We start from the raw sequence: 26,617 nt of genomic DNA on the forward strand, positions 1-26,617 counted from the left end.
AAGCACATCCCGGCCGCAGCCACCAACTAAAAACAAAACTTGGCAAGAACTCAGCCACCTGAGTTGAGACTTGAAACAAACAGAAATTCTCAAACAGCAACAAGACCCCCTGCCATAGGCTGCTCTTATCTCCTGACGCATGGCTTTTTTTTTTTCTTTTTTTTTTTGGGTTAGCTTGTTATTACACACCCATGTCAGTACACACACTCCATGTTAGCCACCCCTAAATGATGAAGATTCAAACATCAAAACGGGGAAAACAGATGAAGACAGACTGCAAGAAAGGAGCTGCCAGACAGGAGAACCTTAGCAGGAAAGGAAGAGGCTTCCCAGGAAATGAAGAAGGAATCTGTCACTATTTTACTTTAGCCCCCCGTTTGATACCCAGAATTCAGCTGGTCAGGACTGGTATCGTCCATAGTTCTCGTCTAATTAATGGACAATTAACAATGTGTATAGACAGTCATGAGCTGCAATTAACCATCTGTCATTTGTTGCTATGAGAAACACGCTATTGATTGGACCTATCTGTGTAAATGATTTTGACTGTACATATCAAGGATGGAATTGTCAATATTTGTCAGATTATGGGTGTGATGCTTTAATGGTTGCTAATGAAATGTACTTTGAACCTAATGAACGGTCCAGATCAATGATTTGACAGTCCGAGTGACCGAATACAGCTCAGCTCAGAGCATCGTTGAGAAAAATAAGGAGTTTTTTTTTTTTAATAAATTTTAAAGCCCTATATAATGCTTTCTAACACACGATGGATAACTCGCACCTCCACATACACAGCTAACATGGCCATAGACAAATCCCTGTCCCTTGTTTTGTTTCTTCTATGGGCAATGGTACTTTCCTCTAACAATTCAGCAGCTTCCCTGGAATCCCAAGCTGAAGCAGAAGCTCTACTCAGGTGGAAAGCAAGTCTATTAGAAAGACAGGCACTCAGTTCATGGTCGTTACTCCCCAACGCCAATGCTTCTAACACCCAAGATAGCTCTCCATGCAACTGGACCGGAATCTCATGCAACAGTGCTGGAAGAGTAACAGGAATAAGCCTACATGATGCAGGTTTGCAAGGTAAGCTTGATAACATGAGCTTCTCCTCCTCACCAAACCTAGCCCATATCGTTCTCGACCAGAATGCACTCTTTGGAACCATCCCAACTCAAACTGGCACTCTTTCTGACCTCGTCACCCTTAAGCTTTCTTCGAATCAGCTTTCTGGTTCAATTCCTAAAGAGATAGGGGAGTTGAAGAAGCTGACGATGTTAAACTTGTCCCGTAACCATATAACAGGTTCTATCCCATCCTCATTAGGAAACTTGACCAATCTCGTTAACTTATTCATATATGATAATCTGATATCTGGTTCAATTCCTCAACAAATAGGAAATCTCAAATTTCTGGATCAGCTAGATGCATCCGCTAACCTGCAAAATGGTTCCCTTCCTGCCACTCTAGGAAACATGACCAAACTTCGCTTCCTATTCCTCTGCAGCAATGAAATTTCTGGCCCCATACCAAGTGAAGTAGCTAACCTTAAAAAGCTGACTTGGTTTCAAGTTTGTACTAATTTTCTAACAGGTTCCATTCCTTCTAATCTAGGAAACGTGACAGCACTCTACAGCTTGCAGCTCCATAAAAATCACTTCCATGGCTCAATTCCTCCACAGATAGGAAATCTCTACCACTTGGTTGATCTATACTTGTTCACAAACAACCTCACTGGTCCAATCCCTCCATCTCTTGGAAATTCAAGAAGCCTAAATATACTCTCCCTAGCTCAAAATCAGCTCACTGGTCCAATCCCTCCATCTCTTGGAAATCTGACAAGCCTAACTACACTTGTTCTCTTCGATAATCCGTTATCTGGTTCAGTACCCACAGAAATCTCAAATCTAACACATTTAGAGAGGCTACTTTTGGGTAACAACTACTTCTCTGGTCACCTACCTCAAGTATGCCAAAGCAGATCATTAACGCACTTCACTGCCGATAGCAACCATTTCACTGGTCCCATCCCTGAAAGCGTGAGAAACTGCACTACCTTAATAAGAGTCCGGCTCGAGCATAATCAGCTCACAGGAAATATATCCCAAGTTTTCGGAGTATATCCTAGTTTAGAGTACATCGATCTGAGTTATAATAAATTGCATGGTGAGCTGTCACCAAAATGGGGACAATGTCAAAACCTGATGCTGCTAAAAATCTCTGAGAACAATCTCACTGGTAGAATTCCGCCGCAGATTGGGCAGCTAAATCAGCTACATGAACTCGACCTGTCTTCAAACAACCTACGAGGAAATATTCCTAGTAGCTTGGGGAGTTTGTCCATGCTTTACAACTTGAGTTTACAAAATAACAGATTATCTGGTTGGGTACCGGGTGAAATTGGGAAACTATCCAATTTAGAAATTCTTGACCTATAAAAGAACAAGCTGAGTGGGCTGATACCACAGCAACTGGGGGACTGCTCCAAATTGCGGTATTTGAGCATGAGTGAGAATTATTTGAATGGAAGCATCCCATTTCAGATTGGTAATCTAATAAGCCTACAGATTACCTTGGATCTCAGCTGTAACTTCCTTGCTGGAGAGATAACCCAACAACTTGGGAAACTGCAAATGTTGGAAAAGCTAAATCTCTCCCACAATTCACTCTCAGGTTTCATCCCATCGTCTTTCAAAGAGATGATCAGTTTATCTTCCATTGATTTTTCTTACAATCATTTGGAGGGCCCTCTCCCTGACGGCAAAGCCTTCCGTCTGGCACCGTCAGGGGCATTCATACACAACAAAGGTTTATGCGGTGAAGCAAAAGGCATGCAACCTTGTAATTCCTCTTCCATAAAGCCTCACGATGGGAAGAAAGACCACAAGGTTGTGATCATTATTCCTATAATGGCAGCCTTATTTCTTCTACTTGTATTTGCCACCATTTTTTACATTTTCCTACAAAGATCCGGCAGAACAAGAAATGCAGAGAAACGGGACTTGGAAGTGAAAAATGGAAATTTATTTGCAATATGTAATTTCGATGGAAAGATGGCATATGAAGACATCATCAGGGCAACAGAGGATTTCAATTACAAATATTGCATTGGGGCTGGAGGATATGGAAGGGTTTATAAAGCAGATCTACAGATGGGTCAGGTGGTTGCTGTGAAAAAACTTTGACTCATCACAAGGTGGCGAACAAGCTGATCAAAGAAGCTTAAAGAAGCTTTGAAAAAGAGATACAAGCATTAACAGAAATTCGACATCGCAACATCGTGAAGCTCTATGGGTTTTGTTCCCATGCTCGGTGTTCATTTTTGGTGTACGAGTACATGGAAAGGGGAAGCTTAGCTAGCATCCTCAGCGGCAATAAAGAAGGAGCTGCAGAATTGGATTGGGTGAAGAGGATGAAAGTTATCAGAGGAGTAGCCCATGCTTTATCATACATGCACCATGATCGCACTCCTCCTGTAATTCATCGGGACTTATCAAGTAAAAACATTTTGTTGGATTTAGAATTTGAGGCCTGTGTAGCTGACTTTGGCACCGCAAGACTCATAAAGCCAGATTCATCCAATTGGTCCACACTCGCAGGCACTTATGGATACATAGCTCCAGGTATGCACTTATGGTAATATTTCTTGAATTTTCTTCTACTTGTTCAAGTTAGATAATTTCATGGAACATGGAATGTCTAAATGTAGTGATAACCTTCAAAAGGTTGCTTCTATTTCAATTGTTCCTTGAAATGCTTAATGATCATCATATTTCCATGAATTTGCTATTTGTCCGTAGAGAAGCTAATTTAAAGTTCATATTATTTAAAGCTTTTTCAATATATATATATATATATATATATATATATATATATATATATATATATATATATATCAGTTAGATCACCCTCGGTTACATTCATGAATTTATAAGGCCCAAGGCCCAAGCCTGAAAAAATTGGTTGGGCTTGGGCCTGATCCTCCTCAGATTGATCAAAACCCTATCTCCATGGTGAATGTTCCTAATCCATCCCTTGATTAGGTGATCCACACATTTAGTAAAATGAAAACCATGTTGTATATGTAAGATGCATGTGCAGCCTACTGGGCCGACATAGGTGAGGCTAAAATGACCAAGCCAAGCCCGGCCCAAAAAAATTTATATACAGAATGCCAAATTTTTTTTTTTTTTAATTTTTTTTTAAAATTATTATTATTATTATTATTTTAAAAAAAGAAAAGAAAAAAAGGAAAGAAATGTACATTTCTCACCTATTCAAATCAAACTCTCCCAAAAGAGCAACCCACAAAACCACCCTCATAAACAAAGTTTCGCTCACCCGTAAACATATCTAGCAGGTTTCACGAGTTATCCACACGTGTAGATCCCAATCCCTCTACATGGCGACCATGTTGCTAGATGCTGACCATATGTCAAGTGGGTCCCACCATTTAGAAGCCACAGCCGAAAGATCAGGCCAGTCCAGGTCATCTACATTGCATGGCCCACATGATGGACAGCTCAGATAGTTGACATGTGTGCCAGCTTGGCATGTATGTCTAAATATGATGAATGATACATGTAACATTAGCATACTCTCATATGCAACCATAAGTTTGTGTGGGGGCCCACCATGGTGTGTATATTTCCTCCAACCCATTCATCAGGTGTGCCTCGTCATGATCAACATACACTCCAAAAATAACCCTGATTCAAAACTCAGTTGGGACACGACGCATGTAAATCGAGGTTTTAGGATTGGTTTGGTTCTTCTTGGTATGGCGCACTTGACATTTGAATTAGGTTCATTTTTGGGCTATACTGTGAATACAAGAAGGCCCACCTGATGGACGCAGTGGATGTCAAACACGTAAAATGGTTTTAGGAGTGGTTTTAAGCCCTGCATACAATGGGTGTCTCACCAGACTCAGGTCTGAGCAGAAGTAGGCATATATAGGCATAGCACCAAGTACCGATGGATGTAGGTTTTGAAACATGATCTTATTTTTATGTTTTGTGCAGAGTTTGCTTACACAATGAGAGAGTTACCGAGAAATGCGACGTATATAGCTTTGGTGTTGTAGCACTAGAAGTGATAATGGGAAGGCATCCTGGAGATCTCCTCTCATCGTTGGCAACGTCTGGTGGCCAAGATATACTGCTGATGAATGTATTGGACCAACGCCTTCCTCCTCCCACGCTTGAAAACATGAAGGGTTTGGTCTCTACAGCCACGTTGGCACTTGCATGCTTACATACCAAACCTCAATCTCGGCCATCCATGCGCCACGTGTCTCATGAGCTATCCACTAGCAAGGCCCCACTCCTTGGTCCTTTCCACACGATTACGTTGGGTCAACTGTTAGATGCACAGACATAAAAGGTTTGCTAACCGTGTACACGTGTGTCAGGTACCCATGCCAATATGGAGCATGCATGTGAGATCCGACCTTCCATCAGGTGGGCCACACTGTTCGGATCTTTTGTCCTAGAACACAAGTGGGCAAATGTATATGATTTACAGGACATAAAAACGGCTGATATTATGCACTGAACATAAGAATGGTTGAAACAAAATTTCATCTACTCTGGGCATTGTGGTCCACCTTGAAGAGGGGAATGTCCTGATTTTCAGGCCAAGAGATATTAACAGTGTTGTGCACCTGATGGAAAGCTCGGATCTGGCGCAGCTGTTCCATATTGGATTGTGTGGTCAATTAAAGGAAAACTCTACCATCTAAGTTTATTACCACGTGCTCTCCAATGAATCCGTTCATCTGTTAGATCCTCCATGAATGGATCATAATCCAGAAAATCACATGGGTAAGATAATCCGAGCTGCCGATTGAAGAACTTTTGCCTATTGAATATTGACCAATGATTGGACTTAATTTCATCTAGGAAGTCTCATAAATCTTTCATGGAACAGCTAGGATCTTGGATTTTTGGGGCACAATGGATCCATGATTGGGGCAGATGAATGGTGTGAATCTCATACATATATACCATATGTACAAAGATTTGAGTGCTTGATAAATGACTTGGATATCAACGACTAGCACTGATAATTCACCAAACCCTACACCAAATTATTAAAGTATGAGTCACGTGTTTACTTTAAAATTTATTAATCGAGTCCAAATATATTTTTGTGCTCTACACAGGATTCGATTTTTGAGGAGGGATGGCAACTCCTGGTTCAAGTGAAGCATGTGGTTTCGTGGAATAAAACAGGGCCTTCTAGCTTGTAATCGCGGCTTATATTGTTATGCTTTGGTCCACTTTATTTTCTTTTGTTTGGGTTTTTTCCTTTTAGTTGTGGTCTTTACTTATGTTTCCTCATATTTGTATTTTCTTATTTTACTTTTAATAAATTTATAGGTGGTATGCTCTCACCTTTCAAGAAAAAAGAAAGTCCAAATATATTTAGCATACCTTCAATCAAATGTGTAAATATTGATATTGAGCTGAGTAAGATTATGTGTCTTTACAAAAATGAAGACAACTTCATATGACCACCATGACGTTTTTGTCACTCAGGCCATGATCATGAAATCTTTCTCCATTTCTATGGTTGGTCGTCCATCTCAATCTTAGTATATATAAACTCACTCCTTGGAACCATTCCATCCCATTCGGCACGCTCTCCAAACTTGCATTCCTAGATTTGTCTTCCAATAAACTCTCCGGTACCCTACTTCTTTCACTAGCTAATCTTTATGCATTTCAGAGCTACACATTTCTATGACATGCTAACTAGCAAAATATCATCTCATCTCTTTGCCAATTGGACCAGACTCACCTCCCTTAAACTTCATACCAATCAACTCGGTGGAGAAATTCCGTCCCAAGTTGGTACAATGAGAAATCTCCATAACCTGCACCTCTTCCAAAATCGGATAATTGGTTCGATGACTCCATCTCTGGGTAATTTGAGCTAGCTGATGCATCTGCATGTCTTTGAAACACAAGTTTCAGGTCCCATCCCTTGGAAAATAGGAAATATGAAGAATTTGGAAGAAACGCACATCACCTTGAACAATCTAAACAACTACCTGCACCTCAAACTGTATCATCTAGACTTGTCCAGTAACCTTCTAACTACTTCCTTGCCTTCTACTTTAGGAAATTTGACTGAGCTTTCCTTCTTATACCTCTGCGAGAATCAGATTTCCCGCCCGATGGCTCAAGAAATGGGCAATCTTAAGAATCTGTACCATCTACAGATATGTGGTAATTGTCTAACAGGTTTCATTCCTGATACTGTTCGAAACTTAACCAAACTTACAAGTTTGCTGCTCTTTAAAAATCAGATATATGGCTCCATTCCTCCAGGGATAGAAAATCTCAACAACCTAGCTGATCTAAGATTGTCCACAAACAACCTCAATGGTCCAATCCCTCCAACTTTTGGAAATTTGGGTCACGATCCAGTTGAAGTCAGGCTAGTTGGTCCGGCTCAGCTCTAGTTAGTTTTAATAGATAAATTACATATATATTGATTATTCTAGCAAAACAAGTGACGTTTCCTATTCCACGCACATGTTGGAGAGACCATTTGCATAACATGCGCATATCAAAGTCGCACGTTTGTGCGATCTAATCCATCCTTCAGTAGGCACAACTATGTATAAATGCTCTTATTTGTGAGAAACTCAACTTAAAGCCCAGATCTAAACACTCAATGAGCACCCGAACCCAAGAGAATTTGTGTCCGGACCTTTAAGAACTAGACCCGGCCGGCGGGAAGGACCCAAATCCGGCAACACATAAACTCGGCTTAGACCGAGTACAGGTACTATTGAACCCTTGGCTGAATGCAATATGGAGAATAAAAGAGGATCTCAATATATGGTAGGATTTTGGTTTTTTTTTTTTCCTCTCTCAACAAAATTTTGCAAAATAGTTAAATATTTATTTTCAAATCAGTTATTGAACACAAAATGGAGGGAATGATTCTGTAGGTTGGAGGCATGTAATCAATCATACCGCCTGATATATACAGGGGCAAACAGAGCCCAACGAAAAACAGCCGAAAAAAATCGAAATATCAAAGAAAATAACGTTTAGGAAGATTAAAAGGGATAATGACGATCACCTGTCTCATAACATTTTTGTGATGTTTTGAATTTGATGGTATCAGAGACAGGCGGTAGCCCACTTTGACAGCTAGAGTATTTAATAACTCCTCTTAAAAATTAATAAAATAAAAAATAAAGTTCCCTAACTAAAACGCCCGCCAATACACTAATACGGGGCCATGGAGTGGGTGCGGATTGCCGACTGAGTAACTCAACAGTACTGGGTCAATTTTGTGGTCCCACCGTGATGTATGTTTCTTACCCACACCATCTGTTTGTTTTTTACCTTATCATTTTATAGGGCATATGACCAAAATTTTATATATATATATATATATATATATATATATATATATATATATATATATATATATTACCTTATCCTTTTTTCTTTGATGGTCTGACGGTGTATCATAATTCATATGTATAAATTGGAAAACAATACACGTGTCATATATCTAAATTAAGTTTAACTATACAAATCAGGGAAGTCATTAGAGGCAGGTGCTGGCCCCAAAATCAGCCTAATCCAGTTGATATTTGTTTCTTCAATTTAGGCTATTCAATATTTTTAATTTTTATTGTCCATTAGAAATCCAACAGTACCCTATCTATAGTGGGGCCCACTAATTAGATGGTTTAATTTCAGTTACCTATATACCCGGCGTACAATTGTAAAATACATGTATACGAATCTACAAACCATCAACTCCAACAAAGTAAAAAATATTCTGCCAAAGGATTATTTGGCTGATGTAGAGCGGGTCACATACAATTTCATGGCCGAGACGGACCAAGAAAGGCGGAAGTGTTTTGTACTGTTAGAACCTTAAAATGGGGCATCTCGCAAACCTAAATGAGTTATCCGTCGTGCCATATATGATTTTGGAGCAAGACAAGCTACTTTAGCAAACGAACCCTGCCGCACCTGGTTGCCCACACCAAATATGTGAGATTCCATTAGATTGACAGTTGATATTTCATTTTATTCTCGCTTCTAGTATTATTATTTTTTTTTGTTTTTTTTAAATTATAACTCTTCATCTGTTGGACTTTAAGGGTTGTGTCCAACATGAAAAGTGCTTAGAATGTTTAAGAGAATAACATGTTTGAGCCCAATAGGACCTATTCTTGACCAAAAACTGTAATGTCTATTAGGAATCATGACGGTTTGTAAATAGTATAAGTCACAATTTCTAGGAGTTTTACTTGTATTTTAATTCCAAAACTTCTTCCTTGGTTTCGTGTCATTATTTAAGAAGGTTGTAAGCTCGTTTTAATTATTAATTAATTTATTACAAAATTTTTAAAATTATTATATTTTCTTATTTTTCTCATGGATTCGAGGTATTTTTATGAGGAGTTTAGAAAAGTTCAGTGGATTCGAAATAGTTATCCCCTGAGGAAGATGGTGCTCGACTTCAACACATCCTCCCCTGCATCATTGGCACAGGGTGCAATAGATGATCAGTGGGCACTTGGGCACTTAGACGTTACTTAAAAATTGCATACATAACATGTAAATAATTTAAACTGAATTGTCCAAATTATGGGCCCCATTTTAGATGTATCATGAACTAAAACTTAACATTTATTTTATAATTTGATTATTAGACTGTTGGACATTGGATAGCTAATAGGGAAAATTGTCCTTCTCTCCTCAATCTGATTTTAGGATTATGCCATAGCTGTATGACTAAGCATACAATTTTGGAGTGCCTACGCTTCAAGCATTGCACAGCTAGAGTATTTAATAACTCCTCTTAAAACTTAATAAAATAAAAAATAAAGTTCCCTAGTCAAAAAGCCTGGCAATACATTAATACAGGGGCCATGGAGTGGATGCGGATTGCCTACTGAGTAACTCAATAGTACTGAGTCAATTTTGCCTGTCCCACTGTGACGTATGTTTCTTACCCACACCACCGTTTGTTTTTTCCCTTATCATTTTATAGGGCATATGACACTACACCAAAATCGCCAAACTGGCACGGTTGGCTTTTTGGTTCAGAAATGGCTTGAAGCCGTATCTGATTTGAAACAGTAGTGAACCGTACTCGAATAGTTGCTGTTGTATGTTGTTCCTTTTACTCTTTTGTTGGTGTGTCCCGATTGATTGTTGTATATTCTTATTTCTTATTATTATGATTTATTGTATTATTTTGAAACAGATGGACGGAATGGATTCTATTAGAACTCTTTGTGGATCCCACATGGACCAATAGTCACATTTATATAAATATGCTGCAGACTACTGGATTATTTTCATCGCCAAAACGCCCCAATCCCTCCAAAACGCCCAAAACACCAGAACGCGATCTCCCTCTCCCGATCTCAACCCTCTCTCTCGATCTCCCTCTCACTCTCTCTCCCTCTCTCGATCTCCCTCTCCCTGCAACATCCACCATCCCACGATAGTCCCCAACACATGGGCTATCTAACATTGTAAAAGCAGCAACAACAGTTCCATATCTGTCGTCCATGGTTGAATGGGGAAGACTGAAAGGGAGGGAGTGAGTGTAGTAGCAGCAGCAGCAGGCAGGCAGGCAGACAGGTACACCCAACCCTTTCTTACAACACTTGTTGCAATATTGATAAATCCCCTATTTCCCTGCTTTAGAAAACCATGAAGGTTCTAGTTTACCATATTATCTCTTTTCGGAAAGTCTGTTTCCCCATTTGCATTTTCAAATCCCGGTTCCTTGATTGACATGACACTACCTGTGTAGGGAAAAGATAGAACTCAAACATTCAGGATAGAACAACTTTCAGCCAACTGCAAGTGACGGTTTGATTGAGAAATTACCTGTTTTAGTGCTAATTATGGTCTAAGCTTTTTATTGACAACTATGGCCTGTGACAATAGCATCTGAGGACCATGAAATAGAAAATAGAAGAATAATGTCTTTTGTAAGGTGAAGACAACTAAAATAACATTGGAAAATCAATAATCAACACAACCAAAGCAATTTTCAGTTGAAAAGCAAAAACCAAATCCTGTTTTCTTATGTCTGTAACATCTCTGTAGTCTAAGGATGAGAATATAGGCTAAGTAGTTAGAGCAATTGTATTTATTTTTATTTGATACTTGTTTGGGACTTGATATCACACAGATGGGTTGGGAAGAGAATGCATTAACTGGTTGTGATATTGGTTTTGATGGAATGTTTTTTCTTTCTTTCTTTCCTTTTTTTTTTTTTTTTCATCTGGCATCCATTTGTTTTATAAACGGTGGCCCATCTGACGAGGTAGATCAAAAGCTTAAGGGAGTGTGTGTCCGGCCTTCGGAAGCCAAAAGCCTTGTATTTTATGGTGGAGTTATTTAATACTCTGGGAGGACGCTTGATGCACAGGCACTCAGAATTGTACACGCGCCATGCATTAACTCAAATCAAACTGACTAAGCTGTGTAAACAACTGTTTCTAAGATGCAGTCCCAAAATCAAATTCGTTGAACCATCCTAACCTCAGATTTTGTTGAAATAGGATCATTTAGATATTTTCATTTATAACCATCCAATCAATGTCAACCAATCCGATAGTCACATAATCAAATGAGTATAATGTTTAATTCATGATACAACTAGATGCGACCTGTTACTTAGACAGTTTAATTTTGAAGTACTTGTAAGTCACTTATGCAATTTCTAAGTAATTTCAAAATGCCTGCGTATCATCCATCGCACTAGCCAGAGTATCGATGTTACTTCCCTATTTTATTACATGGAAAATGGACCATCTCATCACATAACAAATACAAGCATGGGTCCTTGGTTTAGTCATCAAGTCCTTCAGCTCCTTTGTTTTTTTCCGTAGTATAGTTTTTTATTTTTTATTTTTTTTGTCACACGTGGAGATACAAACATTGCTGCTCATTGTCAATGAGTGCATTTGCATCAGGGATATGGCTTGATAGAATGCAGCCACTTCTGGTTCAAATCATTAGACTCTCTCTGCATGTGGACCCCGGTGTGGTGCAAGGAAGGACATGAGCTCTTTGGAAACAAAATTACAACTCTTTAAATAAGAATATCAAACTCCGTACAAAGATTTAGAATTAGACTCCAACTCAAACACCCTAAAAAATGTGACTTCAAGCTAGCAACTGTATCCGATTTCATCCACTCTTGCTTCGGCTTGTGGGAAAATTGGATCTGTTTTACTCTATATGGCTGGAAACTGTCTTGGGTCTTTGTTGTGGATACTCTCTGACACTGCACTTTGGGGTCATGCTTCTAGTTTTTGTCTGCATACAATATTCATTTTTTTTTTGTCTTTTTTGCTCTGGCTCTGGTTATGGTATTACAAAAATAAGAGAAACATATGCACACATGTTCAAATTTCACTATCATTTATGCCCGTGATCTTTTTCTTGCCAAATGCCATGGTTCCAAATGTCGTCTGAATGCATCGTGTCACATGTTTTGTATTTATTGAAGTACCTTTGATATGACACACTGATGTTTTGAAACTAGACAAGTGCCACATTTGGCAAGTGTTCAACTGGAGACATATTGAATGAAGAAGAGTGATTCTTAGTTTTTTATCTTTTTATCTTTTTTTGCTATCGAGGCTTTTGCATCAACAGGTAAAATGTAGTTGTGTGGTATTTGAATTATAATTGCAACACAAGTATTTTGCTAATATAAATTTGATGTTCTTTAATGTAGGCTGCATCACTACCAAAGAATTGTGTACTATGATGAGATCTCTTTGAGTGGATTGATTTGTAGGGGATGGACGAGAAGATATTGAAGAGGAGAATTTGCAGCGGATGTCATATCTGAAGGCAGTGATCATTCTAGAAAAAAGCAAGGAATTGTTGGATTATAGAAGCCTGGAAATGAAATGTTGTATTGAAATTGAAAATTGGAATTGAAATTGAAATGTGTACTAGAAAAGAAGGAAAAGATTATTATGTGTGTGAATCATTCTATTGTCTTTTTTCTTTTATTTGTGTAATTATCTGGCATATAATACAAGTAGATTACATACCCCACTCTCTCTCAAACAATGAACAAAGGGGTTTAAAATTGTTCTTAAAATTCCATCCTAAAATCTACTGTTGGCAACATTAATAAGCATTCAAAGCCGTTTCTAAAATTGTGCCTAAGATGTGACCATTAGAACTAGAACGGTTTAAAACCCTTCCTAAAATTCTATTTCTAACAATTGAAATGGTACCCAAAACAGTTTTGAACCGTTCCTGTTTTTCTGCGACGTCTCATTTAGGAAAAGTTTGAAACCGAAGCATTTAGGTACGGTTTTAAACCGTTCCTAAATGACGATTTTGGTGTAATGTAACCAAAATTAAAAAATATATAAAGCTCAAATAGTGAGGATAATAATGTCTGTGTTGAAACATTCTTGAGGCTCATTTATCAACGAACATGTTCATAAGGTCACACATAAATGGATGAAGAAAGTATACAATATTAGTTTGACCAAGATGTAATTTTAATGGATTATGTCTAGTCATAATTTAAAATAACAGGTATCAATGTCCTATATGAAAACTAACCGATAGTTTTGGTGTATACTTTATGATCTTCTGAATGAATAGTTTATTTCGATATTTAGGTGGCCCATTTGGTGGATACAATTATGATAGATGATAAATGAATTGATGAAATTAAAGTAATTGAATGGTTAGGGATTTAATTATGTACACAAGTTATTATACGGTTAGTTTTGTAAATGAATACATATGAAGTAGTTTTTGGATATGGTCTATGTTAAAAATGTATACTACTAGATTCAAGTGACTTGTTCACATATGTAAATTACTTAGATTGTTGATTTAACGGCTGGTTAAGCATATTTATTGGTGATAAACAAAATGAGCGGATCATAATTTTAATTTGCTATATGAATGAGAGGATATGAAAATCTAGTGGTTAATTTACCATTGATTAGATCATCCAAATTCAAAATGGATAGTCAAATATCTTCATCTAACTATGAATGGTTAATTTAACGGTCGATTTGATAAACTCTTGAGTATTTTAGGTTATATGAAGGCCCTAAGTTCACTATGACGAGAAAACACATGTGTTTATGACTCCATTTGTACATGCAAGTGTGTAACCTATCTAAAAATAGTTTAAGTGCATGTTTATGAATTCCTACACGTGTATAATACTTGGATTCTAATGTTAATACTCAAGAATTTTCAATACTCAGTTATTGAAAAGATCGAGTGTAACATCGGCTCCATATAATAGGTAATTAACATCCAATGTTTGACCTGATGGACAGCCCAAATATCTTAAAATATAAATATTGTAACCATTCAATTTTTTGCCATTTGGGGCATAATCCATCTATGATAAGATCTATAAAAGCAAGCATTTGAAATAATTTTATAATGGAGTAATTGAAATTTTTAAAAAGGACGTTAACTACCCATAAAAAAATCTTAGTTAAATGTTTACTAAATATATTTATTTCAAATGAGAGATTTTTTTTTTTTTTTTTTTGAAAAAGTGATTTTACAAAACGAGTTTATTGTAAATCAATATCTAAAATAAAAATAACTTATTAAAGTACCTCTCATCTAAAAAGCTCCTCTTAAATTAGAGCAGAGATGCCAAGCAACTCCTAAAGTGAGGTGGTTTTTTTTTTTTTTTTAAATTTTTTAAATTTTAAAAATTAATTTTTAGCTTGTATTTTTTAATGTCTAGAAAAATTGAAATTCTTAAAATAGGCTCAATCAAAATCTTATAATGTGTCTATAATGGTACTATTTTTTGTCATGCAAAGACTCAGAGATGCAAGTTGCAAGTAGAGAGAGCTACATACTAAGGGATGCGGTGATGACCTAGCACAAGTTGAATGTGGTGCAACTACATATCAAGGGATGTGGGTTTGGTGCACCGAAGTTGGTGGATCCTTGACCGTGGGGATACACGATGTGTATCTTATATCCACACTGTCCATCCATTTCACCAGTTCATTTTAGGGCATGAGACCAAAATACAACATATCCAAATCTCAGGTGAGCCACACAACATGAAATAGTGGTGATTGACCATTAAAAACTTCTCGTGAGCCACAAAAGTTTTGAATTAGGCCGATATTTGTGTGGTCCCTCATCTAGGTCTGTGTGACCTTATCAACAAGTTGGATATGGCAAACAAACATTCTAGTGGCGCGAACAAGTTTTTAATGGATCGGGTACTCTATTTCCACTGTTTGGTGTGGTGTGGTCCACGTGAGATTTAGATATGCTTCATTATTTGGGTCACGTGAGATTTAGATAGGCTTCACTATTTGGGTCGTGCACTAAAATGATTTGTCAAAGCAGATGGACCGCGTGCATATAAGGCACACACATTAAAGTGGGCCCTGCAGTCAGGGATCCATTGAAGCTGCGTCCCATATCAAGGGTCCCATATATCTAATTTTCAGAAATTGATCCTGATTGCATGATCAACATTTTTGAACTCAACTGATAAAGGGAAAATATCAAAGGAAAATAATCTAATGATTAAATTGTATCATTGTCTAATCTAGGTAGAGTTGTACACGAGTTGAACTGAGTCGAGCTTGGGCACATCTCAACTTGGGTCGGCCAGTAGTTGACCCCAACCTGAACTCGGCTTAGCTCGGCTCATTTCGTTCAGCAGCTCGGGCCAGTTCGAGCTATGCGACATTTTCTCAAACACATGGATGCACCTTCGATTTCTCACAGTATGCAAAACAATAGCAACAATTTATAGGTATTTCATCAAACACTCGGTAGGCAACATCAAAATCAAGGTACGAAGGTAATTTATGATGTAAAGCTTTTTTGTAATGATTTGTTTCGTATCCATACCTTCCTTGTCATTAGCCAATCCTGCAGAGAATGTATGCACTCGGAACAACACTTCGTTGAGTACTCATTTCATCAAACACTTGGTGAGCAACATCAATATCAAAATAACCGAGTCACCGAATTGATTCGATCCAAGTTAAATTCAAGTTGAGGTTCAATCCGAGTCAATTCGAGCTCAGACAAGCTTGAACTTGTGATGTAGAGCGGGTCGCGGACAATTAAATGGCTAAGATGGATCAGAAAAGGCCCGGTCGACGACAGAAGTGATCCAGACCATCGAATCTTAAATTGGGCGTATCTTGCAATCCGGAATGAGTTATCTGACATAAAATATATGATTTTGGGGTAGAACGAGCTACTGAAGCCAACCAACCCGCTACGCTGGGTTGCGTAGCCCGGAATTGCGAAAAACCCCTGTATTGACGGTCTTTTCCCTGTTTTAATTTCGTTTTTACTATAAATAGTAAGTTTTAGTTTGATTATAACTCTTCATCCGTTGGGCTTTAGGAGTTGCGCCCAACGTGAAAAGAGCTTAGAATAATTAGGAGAACGGTTTGGTGAAGCCAAATAGGACACTTACTATTTTTGGCCAAAAACCTTGCGCACTAGTAGACATCACGACCGTCTATAAATAGTAAGTTTACTATTTATAGTAAGTCGCGGATTTTAAGAGTTTGAGTTGTAGTTTGATTCTAATTTCTTTCTCATTGCTTGGTAGCCCTATTTAAAGGGTTGTAAACTCGTTTTTATTCATCAATTAATCAATTTCGAATTTATTAGAATTTATTTCTATTTTCTGCTTTCTTTCCTCGTGGATTCGAGAAGTCTCTGTGAGGAGTCCAGAGAAGCTCCGTGGATTCGAAGTAGTTATCCTCATCACGTTCATCGCTGCGTCAACTTGACTCAAAATTTTTTCGAGCTTCAAAAATCTGCTCGACTCGTCTCGAACCGAGTCGAATCGAACTTTTTCGAGTCAATTCGAGTGAGTTAACCAAGATAACTCAGTTTGTGTACAGCTCTAATTCTGGGTGGTTTTCAAATTGTCTTAGTCTTGGTCCACACGGTGAAAGCTCTCGAGCTAAAGAGTTTGTCATGCACATGCATCAGGTGGGCCACACACATACACGAGTGTCTGCATTCAAATGCATGTGTCACTCTCACTTGCTTGACTTGTAATACACGGCACGTATGCGGAGGGGAATATTGATTAATGTGCTGGATACTATGCATATGCCTGCTTTGACATCCATCTCCCATGGCCAGGGCCCATTTGAACATATCGTCCATTATGTATGTCGATTGCAGATGATACCCTGATGGTCGTTTCCTCAAAATTCAGTTGACGTCTATTTCACGTTATCATCGGGTCAGTCCCAACAATGTCTAATGACTGTCGTTCATTGCACGCAATCATCGGGTTAGTCCCAACAAGTTCTGTAGTAGGGCCGACTAAAGTTGTTAGTTATCGTAATTGTCCATAAATTATACAACCTCGTCTCTAGCCCCGGTTTTGATGTCGCGTGAAAAGGGAAGTATTAGGACGGAGTGGAATCCTCTACAACACCACCGTGAGGCCAACCATGTTGGATTTGTAAAATCCACTCGGTCTATGACGTTCAATCCTCAATGTTAGGTTCGTAGGTCTAAGATCAGCTAAGATCCACAACTCAGATGGGCCACACCACATGGAACAATGGGCCAACCATAGGTTTGTGGGTGGGGCCACCATGGTGTGCATCTGTTATTGAACCCATTAATCAGGCGTAACCCAACGAGACAAAGGGAAGACTCAAAAAAGAAGAAGAAAAAGGCATGATACAATACTCAGGTGGCAACACAATCTGAATTCAGTGGTTTTGGCAGAACTTTTACATTATTTCCATTAGCGTGGACCATATGAGTTATTAAGAAGGTTTAGCTTTTGTATGTGACGATTTTTGCACCTTGGGAGTTGTAGATCATGATTCCAGTCTTACGACACCTTGACCTTGACGTGAGAGATGCTCTCATCGTTGGCGGTCTAGAGCTGGACCACATCCAAAAGACCCGGCAAATCTCTCTCACCTTGACTCTTGACTTCCCCGGAGTCCTTGCTTAAAGGAATGGTTACTTTGATGGTCTGACGGATTATCATAATTCATAAGCATGAATTGGATAAAAAATACACGTGTCATGTACCTAAATTAAGTTTAATTTTACAAATCAAGGGACTCATTAGAGGCAGGTGCTGGCCCCAAGATCAGGCTAGTTGAGTTGACACCCTTTAAAAAAAAAAGAGAAAGGCTAGTTGAGTTGACATTTGTTTCTTCAAATTAGGCGATTCAATAATTTTAATTTTTATTGTCCACTAGAAATCCATCGATACCCTATCTAGCTAAAGTGGGGCCACTAATTGAATTGTTTAATTTCAGTTACCTATATACCGGGCGTACAATTGTAAAATACTTGTGTACGGAGCTACAAACTATCAAAGTAAAAAAAATAAATTCTGCCCGAAGGGAGAACTTTGATAATTTTTTTTTTTTTGGGTTAGCTTGTTAGTACACACCCATGTCAGTACACACACTCCATGTTAGCCACCCCCACTAGGGATCGATACCAAGACCTCAAGTGTTGAAACGAGGTATCTCCGCTCAGCCTGCCAGTTGAACTTTGATAATCTGACACAGGCTGCAATAGATGATATGCAGGCACTTAGACATTATTTAAAAATTGCATACATAGTTTGTAAATAATTTAAACTGAATTGACCAAATTAAGAGCTCATTTTAGATGTATATATCATGAAGTAAAACTTAACATTTGTTTGATAATCTGATTATGAGACTGTTGGACATTGGACAGCTAAGAAAGAAAATTTTCCTTCTGTCCTCAATCTGATTTTAGGATTATGCCATAGCTAGCTACAATGATTTCAACAATTTGAGTTACTGTATAAGTAGGCACACAATTTCAATTAGGGCCCACAATAAACAAACATTACAATGGATCTTGGGAAGTTTTTAATAGTGCCATTCAACCACCACCGTTTCCTGCAGTGTGGTCCACCTGAGATTTGGATCTGCCTTATTTTAGGGCTCACATGACTTGAAAACTATTAATTTTTTTATTCTTTTTGCTTTTGGGCATTTTTATATCTTTTAGGAAAAATCATACAATATTAAATGAGTTACTTTGTGAAAATCGAATTTAAAAAGGCGTGAGATGTAAATACCATATTAAATGAGGCACTATAATTTGTAAAATTCCCTTTAAACTATGATAGTGATTTTATTTGCCCCGCATCCAGGTAATCCGATCCCCTTATTTCAAACTATGATAATGATTTTTATCTACCCCAAGTAATCCGATCCCTTTATTTCAAAGTATGATAATGATTTTTATCTACCCCGGATTAATCCGATTCCCTTTTTCTTTTCTTTTTAAAAAAAAAGCTATGATGGCTGCGATTTGCGTGCGGATCGTCCGTGTTGAAGTCACAGGGGATTTGTGTGCCTTCCCTTTTTATTGGTCCACACATCAGCACCAATGACATCAGCTGACGTCAGAGAAAAAACTAAGAAGGAAAAAGATGAAAATACACAAGGACTTTTGAATATGACATTTACGTATCTTCTCGCTTTGTTAAACGGATTCTCTTCCCACAATTAATGCTTCGTTTTTGGAATTGGATCATACCAACCATCCAATTTTCCTCCACCATTGTAGGGAATTAGGCCCAAAAACGAGGCTGATGCAAAGCTCAAGTGGTCCACAATACAGCTTAAGTGGATGAAAAAAAAAATCAAAATATCAGCTTGATCCCAGCCTTCTTTGGCCCCAGGAGGTTTCAATAGTAGATGTTTAATTGCCACTGTTTCTGTGGTGTGGTCCACTTGAGCGCATCTACTTGGTTTTTGGAATGAAGCCCTAAAATGATCTAAAAAATGGATGGACGATGCGGATATAACATAGACACTATGGTGGGGCCCACTGAAGTTTCACACTTCAAAACATTATGCTGTTCTTCTGTCTATAGAATCGGGTTGGGTGCCATCAGGAAACGGATTGGCTGGTGTACCACACGCCAGCTATATAGCTGCTGTAGGTACGCTCCTCGAGCTCCAAGTTGTACGGACAGTTCAAAGGAGATCAAAGTTACATGGCCCCATAGTATGTATTTATTATATTTACGCCGTTCATCTATTTTTAGAGATCATTTTAGAGCATTGCCCAAAACATGAATCATATCCAAAGATCATCTGGACCACACCACAAATAGTAGCAGAGATAATGATTTTCACCCTTAAACAATTCGTAGGGCCCACCATAATGTTTATTTTCCATCCAATCTATTCATCAGGTCACAAAGACCTGAATGAAGAGGAAAAACAAATTTCATATTGATCCAAAACTTCTGTGACCTCAAAAAGGGTTTCATTGGTAGATGTTCAATCCCCCACAGCTTTTTGCAGTGTGGTTTGATAGTTAGATCTATCTTATTTTTAGTCTTAAGCCTTAAGACGAGCTCACCAAATGGATAGACGATTTGGATATAACACATACCTCATGATTAGACCCACAGAACTTGCTGATGTCAATACAGCAGCCAAAGCTGGTGTGAGGCACACCAGCCAACCCGCTTCCGGTGCCATCATCCATTTTGGATGCGGTTTGGCAACACCAGCCAGCTAGCTGCTGTCAAATCTTTGTGGGCCCTGCCATGATATATGTGTTTTATTCATGCTGCCGATCTATTTTGGCAACTTATTTTAGGACATGAGCCTAAAAATTTGGCAGATCTAAATGTCAAGTGGACCACACCAGCCGAAAGCAAAGGTGATTGATTTTCTATCATTAAAAACTGCCTAAGGCCCACTGTAATATCTATTTGCAATCCAACCTGGTGATTAGGTCACACAAATTAATCTGAGCGAGGGAAAGAAAAAATGAGCTGGAAAAATGGATTGCCAGAGTGGATAAAACACATGCATCATGGCGCCGTGCATAAATCTTTACACTAGCTAGTTGGCTCGTGTTGGTCCCAGCCAAACTGAGTTTTCCTTACATGGTGGGGCTAAGAAGGTGAATATGAAGCAGGTCATATTCATATAACAAAATTCTAAAACATACGTATTTTTATTATTTTCTGCTGAGCTCATCTTATGTCATGACCAGTGAGATGGACTGATAAGAGGAATTGCCTGTCTTCAGCAGGCAATACGCACTCTTTCTTTGATTTTTCTAAAGGCTACCCACATTTATCAAAGAGTAGTAATGAGATATTCACGCAGTGCATGCCCCTTGATACGAAGGCACTCAAAATTTTTGCACGTGATATAGCTTAAGTCAGGTTAAAGGGAGTAAATTGTCAAATTAATTCATCAATGCTAACTCACAATCACAAAATCAGATTGATTGGATAATCCTAAACTCTGATTTATGGGAGCTTGTTTGTTGACCAATTTATGGTTTTTCATTGTTAATTGTACAATAAATATCCACCAAGCCAATAGACAGACCATAAATTAAACCATACTTTTTGGTTCATGCGACATTTAAATTGAGAAGCATAATTTGGATATTTAATTTGAATTACGTATATGTTAGGTATGCAATTTATTAATAGTTTCTAGATGCTAGGCCAAGTCAAAAGTTTTTTGTCCTTCCATAGTAACAATGTTTGTAAAACCACCATACTTTTATGGGGTTGAGTTTTCCATTTATATATACGTATACAAAGCAGAGTAGAGTTTGAATACAGAGATAAAATAGGAAAGATAACAACAAATGGAAACCGTATAACAAACAAATGGAAACCGTATAATCTAAATTATGTCTCCTATAATCAAGGAGGATTCCGTAAATCAAGAACTGATTTACTGGAATTCTCTACAGCCCCCTGCAAGCTAAGAGTGGGATTAACACAAACTCGTAGCTTGGATCGAAAGAACACATAAAGATCCCGTGAGACACTCTTGGTGAAGACGTCAGCCAGTTGTAAGTGAGACGGAACATGCTGGAGACGTAGAGTGCCAGCAACAACGAGCTCACGGAGAAAATGGTAATCAAGGTCGATGTGCTTGGCGCGCTTGTGGGACACGGGATTGGAACTCAAAAAAATTGCACTCTTGTTGTCACAAAGAAGGAGAGGCCGGTGAGTTAAAGGAACTCGAAGATCTTGTAGGAGATGAGTGAGCCATAAGACTTTAGCAGCAGCAAGGGCGAGAGCTCGGTACTCAGATTCGCAGCTTGAACGAGAAACTGTCGGCTATTTCTTGGCACTCCAAGAGACAAGATTTTTGCCAAGAAAAATTGAGTAACCAGAGGTGGAGCGTTTAGTGTCCGGGCAGCCAGCCCAATCAGCGTCCGAGTATGCAACTAAGCCCATGGAAGAGGATGAAGTGAACTGGAGACCAAAATTAAGTGTTCCGTTGACAAAGCGAAGGATTCGCTTGATTGCCTGAAAGTGAACATCAGTAGGCGCATGAAGGAATTGACTTACAAAGTTGACTGAATGGGCAATATCAGGACGCGTGATCGTTAAATACTGCAAGGCTCCCACTAGGGAGCGATAGAGAGTCGGATTCGCAAATGGAGTACCTTCAGAGGAGAGTCGTTGAGAGACAATCATGGGAGTAGTAATCGGTTTGCTATCCAACAATTGAGCACGGGCCAAGACATCAGTAGCATATTTAACTTGGCTGAGAAAAAGACCGTCTGGTGTGGAAGATGCCTCTAGTCCAAGAAAATAATTCAGCGGGCCTAAGTCCTTGACAGCAAATTCAGAGTGCAGCTGGGAGATAAATCGGTTGATGAGAGCAGAGTTATTCCCAGTGAGTACGATGTCATCAACGTAAAGGAGGAGATAAATAAGATCATCTTTCCTATTAAAGATAAATAAAGAAGTGTCCGCGCGGCTGCAAAAAAAATCAAGTTTTAGAAGAAATGAACTAAACTGTTGAAACCAAGCACGGGGTGCTTGTTTCAAGCTGTAGAGGGCCTTCTTTAATTTGTAAACATGAAGGGGATGGCAAGGATCAACATAGCCCGGGGGCTGCTCCATATAGACAGTTTCATGAAGAATGCCATTGAGAAAGGCATTTTTGACGTCAAGTTGACGTATGGGCCACTTGTGAGACACAGCGAGAGAGAGAACAACATGAACTGTGGAGGCTTTGACCACAGGGCTGAAGGTATCCGTGTAATCAAGACCGGGAAGTTGAGTATAGCCCATTGCAACGAGGCGAGCTTTGAAGCGCTCAATGGATCCATCAGAAAGAAATTTAGTCCGAAAAACCCATTTGGAACCGACAATATTGGTGTTGGAGGGCCGGCGAACAAGATCCCAAGTATCATTGGTTTGAAGCGCCTTCATCTCTTCATCCATGGCAGCAAGCCAAGCTGGGTTTTTGGCAGTTGATTTAAATCCCTTGGGCTCAGAGGTGGCAAGCAGTGCATGGATCAATGGAGAAGACTGCACAAGGCTGAGATGCGCAGGATGCCGGGGCTTGAAAATTTCATGTTTTGATCGTGTAGTCATGGGATGAGAAGTAGAAGGAGCTGATGAAGTAATGGCATGTATCGGGTCCATGGGAGCTGCAGGAGGAGCTAAGTCCGTAGAAGTTGCAGGTGCAGGCGAGATTGCAGCAGATGGGGATGTGGACTCCATAGCAGAAGAAGGAACCTGCAAGGACTCAACAGCAGAGTCATCTGCACAAAAATGACAAGGAGAAGGAGGGACCTGCGTAGTAGTAGGAGAAGATGTGCTAGGAGATGGTTCAAGGGCGCAGGGTTCAAAAAAATGTGAAAAATCAATGCCAGCAAGAGTAGCAGCACTGGAAATACGTGAAAATGGGAAAAAATTCTCATCAAAATGAGCATGCCGTGTAATATATGTGCGAGAAGTTATAGTATCAAAACAACGGAAGCCTTTATGTGAGGAACTATAACCAAGAAAAATACACGGTAAGCTACGGGGAGAAAATTTGTGAGGTGCATAATCATGTAAGCATGGGTATATAAACTCTACAGCCAAAGGGATGGAAATTCTCATAATTAGGAGGCTTACCAAATAAAACTTCAAAAGGTGAAAGACCACCAAGAACAGGCATAGGCAGCCGGTTGATAATGTAGGTTGCTATGCTGAATGCGTCAACCCAATGTCGAGGAGGAACGTGAGAGTGAAACAGGAGAGCAAGGCCAGTTTCTGTCATATGACGATGTTTGCGCTCAGCTCTACCATTTTGGGAAGGAGTATATGGGCAAGACATTTGGTGGTGGATGCCAAATTGTCGAAGATGAGATTGAAAACGATTGCTTGTAAATTCGGCGCCACCATCGCTTTGAAAAATCTTGATTTTGGTGGACTATTGGTTTTCAACCAATTTTTAAAATTGGAGAAAAATATCAAAGAAATTGGATTTTAATTTCATTGGATAGAGCCAAGTAAATCGAGAGTAATCATCGATAAATAACACATAATAGCTAAATCCCAAATTAGATTTGACGGGAGCGGGACCCCAAATATCGCAATGGATGAGACCTAAAATAACATTAGATCGAGTAGTATTTGGGGAATAAGGCAAGCGATGGCTCTTAGCGAGTTGACAAGTAGAGCAAAGAGATGGATTAGGCAACAGAGAAGTAAGAAATAATTGTCCTTGTTTATTCAAAAGAGATAAAATAGAGTGATTTACATGACCAAGGCGAGTATGCCATAATTCAAAGGAAGCATGTAAATTCTTATTTCTAAGGACAGAAACAAATGTAGAGTTGCCACGCTCCAGCACATACAGACCACCTTCTCGTTTACCTTTTGCCACTGCCGTTCCTGTTACTCGATTCTGTACAACAAAATGATCATGAGAAAAAGTGACAGAGAGAAGAAAGTCAGAGGTCAGTTTGCTGATGGATAACAAGTTTTTGGTAAGACGAGGAACAACAAGAACATCCAAAAGTTGAAAATTGGAAGAGGGAGAGAGCGTGCCAGTGTGTGTAATAGGAAGAGAAGCACCATTGCCTACTATTAGACAGTCCTTACCATGATATGGCTCAACCTTGTCCAACTGAGAAGGGTCAGGGGTCATGTGAGCGGAAGCGCTTGTATCAGTGAACCAATCAGATTCCGAGCCATTTGAGAGGGAACATGCTGTGGTGAAAGCTTCAGCAAGCTGTGCCGTCGGTTCAGCACGATCATAACGGTTCCTGCAGCGATCAGCAGTGTGACCTTCAGTCTTGCAGATTTGACACTGAGGGGTATAAGAACCCCGTTTACCACGTCCATGGCCATGACCTCCATTGAGGCTGCCGCGAGAACGACGAGACTTGGAGAAACTACCACCACGAGATGTAGGAAGAGACCCATTGGTGGCAGTAAAAGCAGCAGAGGAAATAGGGGAGGAGGACCCGAGTGACTTCTGGAAAATCTCAAAGCTTTCAGCTTTGGGAACCAAGTCTTTGAAGGCTGGTAATGGAGTGAGAGACATCTGGGCAGTAGAAAAATTAGCAAAGTCAGCCCCCAATCCTCTGAGATACCAGTGAACTTTGTCTGTATCATCAACCAAGCGGCCCATTGCAGTGAGTTGGTCGCATAAAGCCTTAAATGAACGAGAATATTCAGTGACACTTCGGGTGCCACGTTTGATGAGTTGCAAATCATCTTTGATGCGAAGCTCACGAGTTTTAGAAATATGGCTGAAGGAATTTTCCAAAGCAAGCCAAACATCACGAGCGGTGGTAAGACCAAGGACTTCGGCCATGGCTTCTTCAGTCAACGAGGAGAAGAGAAGACTGAGAAGACGTTGATCTTGAAGTTGCCATTCCACATATTTGGGATTCAGTTGAGAAAAGGAAGAATCAGAGGCGATGGTGGTTGGAGGCGCTGTTGAGGGTCAAATATTGCATATCAGACCCCGATTATTGCCTGATTTTACGTACACGATAATGCCTAATATTATAATTTAATCGTGTTTTTGTTGCAGTCTGTAATAAGGAGCTTTGATTGAAAAAGAGTATTAAAAGCATGGATTTAACGCTCCGAAGTCACCAGAGCAAGGAATGGACTCCAGGGGACTGAGATCGATGGATATACACGCCAGAGATCCGAGAAAATTGAGAAACTGAAGCTCAAGTGGCCTGAAAGTTAGTCAGAATGCAAGATCACAGGGTTTCCACCATCCACTCGGCTCGAAACTTCATACATGGCCTGAGGACCATAAATTAACCGTACACGTCAAATTTCAGCCATTAGATCCTCGTGGAAGTGGCCAAACAGAGAGATCAGAGGGTGCTAGCCGTTAAAGAGCATCTTGGAAATCCAGAAGCGATTAAGGCTCAAACTTAGGCGTTAGAAAGAGCACGAAAAATAACAAATCTTAGTGAAATTTTGTGTCATTTGCATGGTGCAATCAGGAGATACTGACGGCAGAAGATATAACAAAAGAGAAGGGCAAATCTGTAAATAGATGTGCCATGCATGGCTTACGTGAAGCAAATTATATTTTTAAGGGTTAATGTTGTCCATACATCGGTTAAGCGTGTGGCCCACCCTGAACTCAGATCTACTTTAAACTAGAGGCCATGGGCTAACACTATGTACAGGAGCTGATGGAGGGAGTGGATTTCTAGGACAGGCATCACAGTGGACCCCACCTATTTTTTGCGCAGAATATCCAAATTGAGCAGTTTGGGACGTCCAGTGACGGACGTGTTCCACTGGGTTTTGACAGTGGGCC

General features: G+C 39.3%; 2 protein-coding genes across 2 annotated transcripts in view; both read left to right on the forward strand.

Annotated features, from left to right (window-relative positions):
- The window catches only part of LOC131240599 (MDIS1-interacting receptor like kinase 2-like), a 41,407-nt gene extending 35,070 nt beyond the window's left edge, over positions 1–6,337 (forward strand). The window contains exon 3 of the mRNA XM_058238909.1: positions 6,167–6,337. The gene's annotated coding sequence lies outside the window, so the exon portion shown is untranslated. The remainder of the gene's footprint in view (positions 1–6,166) is intronic.
- Positions 804–3,185, forward strand: LOC131239058 (MDIS1-interacting receptor like kinase 2-like). Its single transcript, XM_058236619.1, has 2 exons — positions 804–2,387; positions 2,469–3,185. Exons 1-2 carry the CDS (start codon positions 804–806, stop codon positions 3,183–3,185), a joined length of 2,301 nt encoding a protein of 766 aa, XP_058092602.1.
- Positions 6,338–26,617: the final 20,280 nt, after the last annotated feature.

This window comes from Magnolia sinica, chromosome 3, assembly GCF_029962835.1.
Source record: "Magnolia sinica isolate HGM2019 chromosome 3, MsV1, whole genome shotgun sequence".
NCBI lineage: Eukaryota > Viridiplantae > Streptophyta > Magnoliopsida > Magnoliales > Magnoliaceae > Magnolia > Magnolia sinica.

Coding starts and splice junctions, on each gene's coding strand:
- LOC131239058 (XM_058236619.1), top strand. CDS start 804: ATGGCCATAGACAAATCCCTGTCCCTTGTTTTGTTTCTTCTATGGGCA. Junction 2,388..2,468: donor ATAACAGATTATCTGGTTGG/GTACCGGGTGAA, acceptor CTGATACCACAG/CAACTGGGGGACTGCTCCAA.